The following is a 9,802-nucleotide window of genomic DNA, read 5'->3' on the forward strand; positions in this document are numbered from 1 at the left end:
CCTCTTATACTGTTCTAAATTAAAACCACGTCAGATTTATGTATAAATATAAAAACAATTAATTAGAATACATACATATATATATATATATATATATATATATACACACATAAAATATACATGTACTACTACAATCTTTTAGTATATGAGTTTGGGTGGGTTGGCTCAGGGGCAATAGCCGCCCTTTCCCAAGGCTTAATTAATGCTTGGTTTTGAGTTTTTGAACTTTTAATTCTCGTTTTGTCACTTCCCTTGTCCCCAATGTATGGAAGGGAACAACATTTTGTGCAACAAATAGTTTTACTCTTTGTGGCTCATGGCTATCAAATTGTCTCACATTGCTTGCATCAACATCCAAAATACACGACCTCTGGACGGTTCGTTCTTTATTTATTTTCCCCTTCTTTTCGCGTTATGCTAGAGACAGACTTTTAAAGGCTTGCAATTTTAGTTCAAGAATCAGGGGTGGATGCATGGCTGGTGGTAGTAAATATTAAGCCGATTTTTTTTTTTCACTAAGCTATCAACATGCATTTGCAAGGAAGAAATATATTATGAAAAACGGTTCCTTTATAAAGTATAGTGTACATTTTTTTTTAACTATTAGATTTAGATCATTGGCACGTAACCTGAATTCAATATGAAATATAAATCATGTACATGTGAAATATATCCATAATTGCTAGTATAAAAAATTCACTGCATTGTTAGTACATAAAAAGTTATTTCTCCTTTACATCACAAAAAAAAATATATGAATAAATCTTATATACACTATCATTATATATACCATTATAATTAGATGAATGCTACGATTCAAATTTAATAACATATTGTTAAGTTGATACCATATACTACCAAATTTAACAGCATAATATTGCGTTATAGTATATACAAGATTAATCCAAAATTTATACTATCAAAATTTTGACAATCAGCGACAGACAATTACAAATACGATATGATGAAACAAATGTCGGTAAAACAGGATCTCAGAACTAAGAATATTACGCAGTCCTAAAAAATATGTTCATTATTGTAAGTCGTGTAAGCCCCCTCTCCCTCTCTCGGTGCGGGCAACTTAGATGGTTTTCGTCTTCTCCTCTTTAGGAGCATGTCTCATGTTCGACTCCCGAAAGCTACTGTGCTGTGATTTTTGGAGCGGGCTCACACAGCCTAGGAGAAAAGTAGTCTGGCCCGCTTAGGTGATTCTGGCTAGGCCAGGATACCTCCCACTTAACCAAAAAAAAAAAAGTCAGTGTAAACCGGCCCACGAAATTTCGAGTTCATGTACTCATTAGATAGTATAAAACCTGCCCCTCGATTAGCTCCCATAAGTCGGTGCAAAATCAAATATCCTATTTTCTGGAACAAATTATTTACAAATTTTTTAGTCAACAAGCTTATGGCGAACCTTACTTACAGCGTACAAATTATTCTCCTTTTCTCAACACTTCTCTTTCGATGAGCACAAGAACAAAATTATAAAGTAAAATTTGATTTTGGGAATTTGATAAATCTTTTTTTACCCAAAAGAATTTGATAAAAGGAAAAAACACAGAAAAGAAAAACTTCAAACGCGTGAGCGACTCAGAACGAGTCACGAAACTAGCGACTCAACTCGTGATGTTTCCCTGACTCGACCCCATATGCATCTAATATCTATATAAGCCCATGGAAAAATCCCTTTCGTCTCTCGAGGCTCATGTTGCCGCTTTTATGTGTCGTCGGCTCTAGGCACAGAACAATCGTGTTTTAGATCCGATATTCCGACCGCCCTATCGATTGTATTTCACCGTCTGATTATTCCATTTTCGCATCGATTAACAAGTATAGACCCTCAGACAAACCCTAGGACGCAGCAGCTTAATCTCCAGCGACGATGGGAGACTACAGCGATGCCTTAATGCGTAACCAGAACGCCGCCGTTCAGGCTCGCACAAAGGCTCAGAATCGTGCCAATGTTATGCAACTCAAGCTGGTGCTCGCTCTAAACCCTAGTTTTTAATCTGTTAAGTTTACATTCTAGCTTTTTAGGTTTAGTTATCTATTACTTAAGCTTGATATTCTATTAGCTAATCCTAGTTTGATTTAACTGTTTAGTTATTCAATGTAAGTGATGGATGGAATTAAAGTCTTAGTCTAGCAGTTTCTGGATAAGGTTCTCCCTAAACATTTAATTTTGTGCATTCTGTGCATCTTTTTACGTTTAATTGCATTTGTTAATTATAAATAGGTCGGAGAAATCCATTCGGAGATGTATGGCTATTAGCTTTTGTTAAATTGCCTTCGTTGGATGACAGTGGCAATGAATTTGATGATTATAATTTTTAGTGAAGTTTGAGAAAAAAAATAAAGCGGTCGTATGTGCATGTGTTGATGGTGCTTTTAAATTGTTGGGAAGTGCTTGAGATTTCCTGATAAATTATGTCATAATCTGTGTACCTGTTTGTTTACCTGATTTTTACTCGATTGTTTTTCTTTTGACGCGTAGATTGGTCAAAGTCATCCAACAGGTTTAACAACCAATCTTCTGAAGTTGTTTGAACCCCGACCTCCTTTGGAATATAAGCCGCCTCCAGAGAAGAGAAAATGCCCTCCATATACAGGTTACAAGTTGTTATGTGGAGTTGAAATTTTCAGCTCCAGTCTGAGAAGCATTTTGTGTTTGTTAAGCCACTTTTTTGACATGGATTTGTTACTTTTATGCCTCAGGTATGGCACAATTTGTTAGTAATTTTGCTCAACCTGGAGATGCTGAATATGCTCCACCTGTTCAGAAGGCTGAAACTCCTGTAAGATTCAATTTTCAACCGTCTGCATGTATTTCTGATATTTGTCAAAGCTATTACCTGAATCTGGAATTCCTCCATTCTGTTTTGAATGGGTTGTTGCTACTGCTGGTCACAAGAATGTATGTCTGTTGTACCGTGTCTTTCAGCTGGAAATAGCGAATGTTGATGAAATTTGTTCTGTGTTATTTGAGGGGTTTGATGTACTATATACTTCACATCTTACTTGAAATAGCTCTAGTGGTACCATGACTTGCTGTCCTTATTAGTTCCAATTCCTGGTATCAGTTTCAAGATGCAATTTAGTTGCCATCCTCTTTTTTTTTTGCATTACACTGTTTAATTTTGTCAGTACCAGCCATAAAACTTGAATGGAATGTTTGGCAATTGGAATAAATAATATGCAGTTTTGTCTTAATGCTGTAATTTCTTTCTTGTTTGGTGGACTTCTTTTTTATTTTGTTTAATTAGTTTATGTACCATCTGGTATTTGTTCAGTACAGATTACTACACCCACAATGGGTGAATTTCCCTGGAAAAATGGATTCCTTTCTATTCATTTTTTTAACATGAATTGAATTTTAGGTGCATGCTGTTCCTTTTTTTTGCTTGCTATTAGGGGTTACCTATAATATGGTGCCTTTTACTAATCAAAGAACATGTGCAAGTATAATGAAGCAAATTCTGTAATTTTGTTGATTTATTGGCAAAAAAAGGTAGAAAGAAGGGCCAGGATCCACAAAATTCGACTCGAGGAGGGCACAAAAAAAGCTGCTGAGGAGCTTGAGAAATGTAATCATCATGTCACTCTCTTTATTTGTTTAAGCAATTCATAAACTGAAGAGAGGATCTTTATAGACTAACTAGTTGCTGTAATTTTTGTGCAGATGACCCAAATAATGACCCCAATATTTCTGGAGATCCGTATAAAACACTGTTTGTGGCTAGGCTTGTAAGTGATGTGATGCTGCTAATCTTTACAAGAGCCTTAATATTTTCTTACATTTTGGTTTAAATCTATTTGACACATATTTTCATTTTCAGAATTATGAGACAACTGAGAGCAGAATCAAAAGGGAGTTTGAGGCTTATGGTGCTATCAAGCGGGTAGGTATTAAAGAGCACCGAGAGTGTGCTCTGGTTATTGGCTTTTGGTTTGGTAAGAAATTCACCATAATGGTGAATTGCAAATCCCTCGCCTCTTCTGATCACCCATCTCCAACCCTTAGACACTTCCCTCACTGCTCCCCAAACAATAGGAAAAATAATAGGGGAAAAAAAGAAAAGAAGCAAGTACAGGAAAGGTAAATATGTGACAAGGAAATAAAAGCATAAAGGAAAATTGACATCACTTTATACCTGCCTCCTATTATCTCTTTTGGATAATAATTGTGGAGTTTTTGGTTCTGGAGAGCACACAATTTGTGGCAAGACTACAAAACTGACTTGAGTTAAATTTCCTTATAGCCAACATATCCTGTATCCAAAATGTCCTTGTACATGAATTGTTTTGTATAATTGATTTGAGTCGGGATTTATACCTTTTATAATTATCATAAACTTGATAAATTAAATTTATTTACTATACCATTTTCTGTGTCTTACTCCTAAGAACTTTGTAAAAATTGTCTGCTCATCTGAAGTTGGGCAATGCTAATTTCAACATCTGAAGTTAGGCAAATATTAATTTCAAGTTGTCTCACAAGTTCACTTTAGTATCATTGGCATTCCATAGTTTTAGTGCCCTTGGAAAAGTTAAAAGAGTGTTTGAACGGCTGATTAATAGCAACATTTTTGCTGTGATTGAGAATGGTTGGATGTGGTCATCGAGATTGGAGCTCTTGCTCAGGTATCTTAAAATTGCATGTAGGTTTGTCTCCGTTGCCCTTCCTTACCTCTTTTGAAATTTGTTGAGTGTAAGAAGTTGCCCTGGGTACTGTTCTAGTGTTAGGTACTGCTTCTATGGTAGGTTTTAAAATATTAAGTAGTAACCCTGGTAAGGGGGGAATTTGCTTATGGTGGCTTTGGTTCATTCATTCATTCAATGGTACCATTTTGATTCAAAAGATGGTGCTTCATCCTGCAAAGCAAAGCTGAATACTTAAGTTGAGCAACATAGTGATGGATGGTGCCTTTTGGCCCTTGTTCATGCCGAGACTGGAGACTGACAACTTAATTCTGCACTGGGTAAAAAATGTCGGGAGTATTAGCCATCTCTATCCTTTTCTTTACTGTTTAGCACGTGCCTTTTCTGCTACTAAAATCTTACTTTTGGATTTAAAGGCTATCAAAAACGTTTCAGCGGTTCAGAAGATATCCTGGTATTTGACATATTACATATAGTTGTTTTGCCATTTAAAAATATCCCTGGTAAGGGGAGGTTAGTTTGTCCAACTGGTAAAATGTCCTCGTCATTGTGCAACTCTAGCAGTGATGGTGATGCATCTGGCCTTGGAAGCTGTATATTTCAAAGGTGAGCACGGCTATGAGGCATAATGCCTGTCTGCCGTGCAATAGGATTTTACTATATCTGACATATGAAGTGCACAAAATAGAAACGTATTGTATTTATAATGTCATGTGTGCAGCAGATCAAAGCACTCTTTTATGACTCTGCTTATTTGCAAAATATTTTACTTTTGCAGGTTCGCTTAGTAACGGATAAATCGACAAATAAACCAAGAGGCTATGCTTTCATTGAATATGTTCACACCCGTGATATGAAAGGTCTTGTATCTGTAGAACACTTTGGCCTACTGATTTTTTGGTTATTGTTGTTGACATTTCTTTCCTGATGTTGTTTTGTCTTAATTTATTTTGTGACGTCAATTTATGCTAATTGATATGTGCAGCTGCATATAAACAAGCTGATGGTAAGAAAATTGATAACCGGAGGGTGCTTGTTGATGTTGAACGTGGAAGGACTGTTCCGAATTGGCGACCCCGTAGGCTGGGTGGTGGCCTTGGAACAACTAGAGTTGGAGGTGAAGAACTCAATCAGAGGTACTCTGGGAGGTAGGACCTAGTTACCATTATGTGAACACGCATTAATTTTTCATCTAATGGTAAAATCTTTCAAGCTGCTGTCATCTGGGCCACTTCAGAAATGAAAATTGAAAATGCTTTTCAATTCCCTGTACTGAGATTTTATCACAGAACTCGTTAAAAGAATTGAGGCGGTAATTTCCAGCTCTTCTATTCATTCTTGGGAGGGAATAAGTAATTCTGTTCATCTGGATTCCAATTTTCAGTTATTTTATTTGAATGATTTGGTGTTTGCTGTAGCTTGTCTATACCTTTTTGTGGTTTGGGTATATTTCTTGTTGGAATCTCCAATGAAAGTGCATTCTCATGTTACCAAATTGATTTCCTTGCAAAAGGGTCTTGGGAGGATAAACAAATTTAGCCTCTTGGTGTAGTATGTGCCAGGTCTCTGATATTTATGAACTGGGTGGGGATCATGATAAAAATAAACATGGTCTTTTCTAGAAAAGCTGAAGGTGCAGTTGTATTTGTAATGGTATTGCACTGTGTGTTTTCATGCATATGATTGCATTATCATTTGAGATATGGTATGTTAGTTATAATCATTTGAAATATATCTTGATTCAGTTTAGAGAGTACTCCTCATTTTATGGAATGTCATAAATGTTTACATCACTTAAATTGTTCAGAGAGCAAGTACAACCTGGAGGGGCATCTCATTCTGAGGAACCAAGAATGCGGGATGATCGAGATCGGTAATACACCTTCTTGTAGTCCTCCATTTCACATTCTTATGTCTTGATTATTGTTACTTTTTAAAAATTCAATATGTTGCTGAACAGAAGAAATAAGTTTAAATATGTTTGGTGGATATTCTATCTTGAGTGAGAGAGATGTTGAAGCAGTACATCATGAATTATTGAAGCAGTACATTATGAATTATCTTGACATCTCGTCCTAATCATGCTCTGGAATTTGTACATGTTGCCTTTGTTTGTCTGCAACTCATTTATATGATGACTGTTTTAGGGAGAGGGAGAAGTCCCGTGAAAGGGTCAGGGATAGGGAAAGAGAACGAGAAAGGTCTCAGGAGCGCTCTCAAGACAGAACAAGAGATCGTGAGCACCGAGAGGATAGGCACCATAGAGATCGTGAAAGAAACAGAGATAGGGACAAGGAGAGAGACCGTGGTCGTGACCGTGACCGTGATCGAGATCGAACACGTGATCGCGATCGCGGTCGGGACCGTGGTCGTGATTATGAACGTGATGGAGACAGATCTCGTGATCGAGAACGTGATCGCAATCGTGAGAGGGAGAGGGATAGAGACCGGGATTATGAAGTTGGTGATGCTGACAATGATCGTGGTCGTTCTCATGATAGAGAGTATGACTATGACAAAGTTGAAGCTAAGCATGACCGAGAGCGGCATGGCGAAAGAGAGAGAAACTATGATCATGCGGAGCAGGAGGATGATCGTGGATGGTATGAACAATCAGATCATGGGCGTAAGCGTCCAGAAGGGGAGCATGACCATGGACACTATGACTATTATGATCACTATCAAGGTCAGGGACAGTATGATAATCAAGGTGCCCAGGGTGATGATGACCGTTATCAAGATTCTGACCGATATCATGACAGATATGATCAGATGGATGAGGACAACTATGGTTATGAGCGAACAACATCTGAGCCACAAGAGAAAGACCGAGATTATCAGCGTTCTGATAGGTCGCTCTCTCACTCGCTCTCTCAGGATTACTAGTACTAATTACCAATGCAATGGTACTTGCGAGTTTCTTGTGCTTCGCTGGTAAGGTTAATGAGGTCATAGTGTGCTTGTTGCTCTACAATAAAATTCTGATGCTTTAATTTGCTTGTTTCTGCAGCTATTTTCCCCTGAATATTGAATCTTTTGGTTGATAATCGGTTGGCTCAACACAATCATAAGGGTCTGATTTAGAAGTTCTGTACCGAGTGCGAATTGTTTTAAGTTTTTGTGTTTTGTGTGTTTTTTCTGTTTATTGGAAGGAAATTGTGCATGTCAAGAACTTTTGTATACACTCTAGCACTTGACTATTTGCCTGGATTCAGTCATTATATGAGATCTGCTAGTCTTGAAATTGCTATTGATAATTTGTGGATGACGAAAATTGAAGCTGCACTGATGGTATCCATGTTAAGAGTGTTATTTAGATCCCCATTGTCTTTACTGCTTAGTTAGGATACTCTGGTGTTAAATTTGAGAACTGTTAGAAAGCCAGACAACGGGTGGGGTAGAGACAGTGGAGAAAAGCTCCACTGCCTACTAATTTCCCCGCCCCTGCCTCGTTCCCCATTCCCGCTTCCCTGCCAGACTAATAAAAATTTATTATATAATTCTATTATAGTTAAATTTTAGTAAATAATCAAGCATTAAAATATTAACACATATTATTATTCATTATAATTTTATAATTGAAACTCATAAAAATAATCAAATAAAAATTAATATAATTAAAATAATTAAATTTTCACTTTTGATACAAATATGATCAATAACTCATTGTTGCACTTGTGCATTTTTTTATTTGGAGAAAAATGTATTATTGTATTAAATGTAATTAAAAATTTAGTATAAATGCATTACTCCCTTCATTTCATTTATTTAATTATGTTTAAAAAATTCAACTTTTTAAAAATAGTAGTTTAATTGTAATATTTTTACTTCTTTTTTTAATTTTATTCTTATAAATTCAAAATTTAAATTTGAATTTGAATGGTAATATTTATATGATTAAAAAAAAAGAACTATATTGAAAAAAAGGTTAAAAAATGTTTTGATTTTTTTAACATGGCAATTATTTTTGAATATTTTAAAATAAAAAATATGACACTTTCAATAAGACGAAAGGAATAATAAATATAGTATAACTAACTAATAATTTTTATTAATTAACATATATAATTATTAATATAATTGATAATATCAATTATATTATATATATTAATATATATTATATAATATACATAATTAATAATATTATTATCATAAATTTATAATTAATTAAATTAAATATTATAAATATAATTATATACATATATATTTATATTTTTTAACAATCTAAACAGGGGAAAAAATTTCCCGCCCCATTAGCCTCTCGCAAGGCGGGTGCCAATTGCCATCCTTACTTTGGCCACCTGCATAAAAATGGGCAACACTGCCAACGAAATCCCCACTCCAGAAAAAAAAGGTTTGAGACGATTTGGCACCCGAATCGATAAAAAGATAGCATATTTGTTATTCTTAAGCACATCCCTCTGCAGAAGGAATGCTTTAGGTTGTTCGGTATGTATAGTGTTGCAAGAAATACTCTTGGTCCTGAAAAGTATCGCTAGTAAAGGCCTTGCACGTCCAGCCACACGAAAGCTTTGCATTCGGTCATGTATTTTTTATGAGAACGAATTGAAAAAACTTGAGGTCAACATGAAATGGTCCAGATGTAAACTGGAGTAGAACGAACGGATCGAACTTGAGGTCAGCCTGTTATGATTCAGATTTAAGCTGGAGTAATTTTCATGTTTCTCGTTCACGGTGATTAAGTCAGGAACAACGTATTATCTCTGCTATTTTAATAATTAGTCTCACTCCTTGCTTATATCTCTAGTTAATAAATACTTGTATGTATCTAAATAACGTACGTCCCTATTCAAAACGTTCATCACATTTTGCAAAATAATTTTTTTCGTTCCTCACTTTTTAAAATGTAATTTTATGTTCTTTACAAATTCACGATGGTTAAATTTGATTCCTACCTATGTTTTTAACTAGTTTTTGGTCGGAATCCATCATGTACCTTGTACATGATTATTTTTTAGAGACAAAATTGTCAAATCACAATTTATATAATCCGATTCATATCCCTCATATTTCATAAAATGAATTTTTTTGTCCCTCACATTTTACAAATTAATTTTTTTCATCTCTCATTGATCATGTATATGAATAATTTTTTTTAAATCCACGTATATTTTTATTTGAT

The 9,802-nt window shown here is 35.3% G+C and overlaps 1 protein-coding gene across 2 annotated transcripts; it reads left to right on the forward strand.

Annotated features, from left to right (window-relative positions):
- Window positions 1-1,683: 1,683 nt before the first annotated feature.
- LOC113778424 (U1 small nuclear ribonucleoprotein 70 kDa) lies at window positions 1,684-7,916 on the forward strand. Of its 2 annotated transcripts, XM_027323832.1 has the most exons (11): window positions 1,684-1,981; window positions 2,495-2,609; window positions 2,716-2,795; window positions 3,509-3,584; window positions 3,680-3,744; window positions 3,837-3,899; window positions 5,438-5,519; window positions 5,645-5,807; window positions 6,467-6,532; window positions 6,807-7,593; window positions 7,670-7,916. In XM_027323832.1, exons 1-10 carry the CDS (start codon window positions 1,883-1,885, stop codon window positions 7,543-7,545), a joined length of 1,548 nt encoding a protein of 515 aa, XP_027179633.1. In that variant the 5' UTR covers window positions 1,684-1,882; the 3' UTR covers window positions 7,546-7,593; window positions 7,670-7,916. The 2 variants fall into 2 exon arrangements, with proteins under 2 accessions (XP_027179633.1, XP_027179632.1); XM_027323831.1 differs by having other exon boundaries at window positions 6,807-7,916.
- Window positions 7,917-9,802: the final 1,886 nt, after the last annotated feature.

Source organism: Coffea eugenioides, chromosome 7 (assembly GCF_003713205.1).
Source record: "Coffea eugenioides isolate CCC68of chromosome 7, Ceug_1.0, whole genome shotgun sequence".
In the NCBI taxonomy this organism is placed as follows: Eukaryota; Viridiplantae; Streptophyta; class Magnoliopsida; order Gentianales; family Rubiaceae; genus Coffea; species Coffea eugenioides.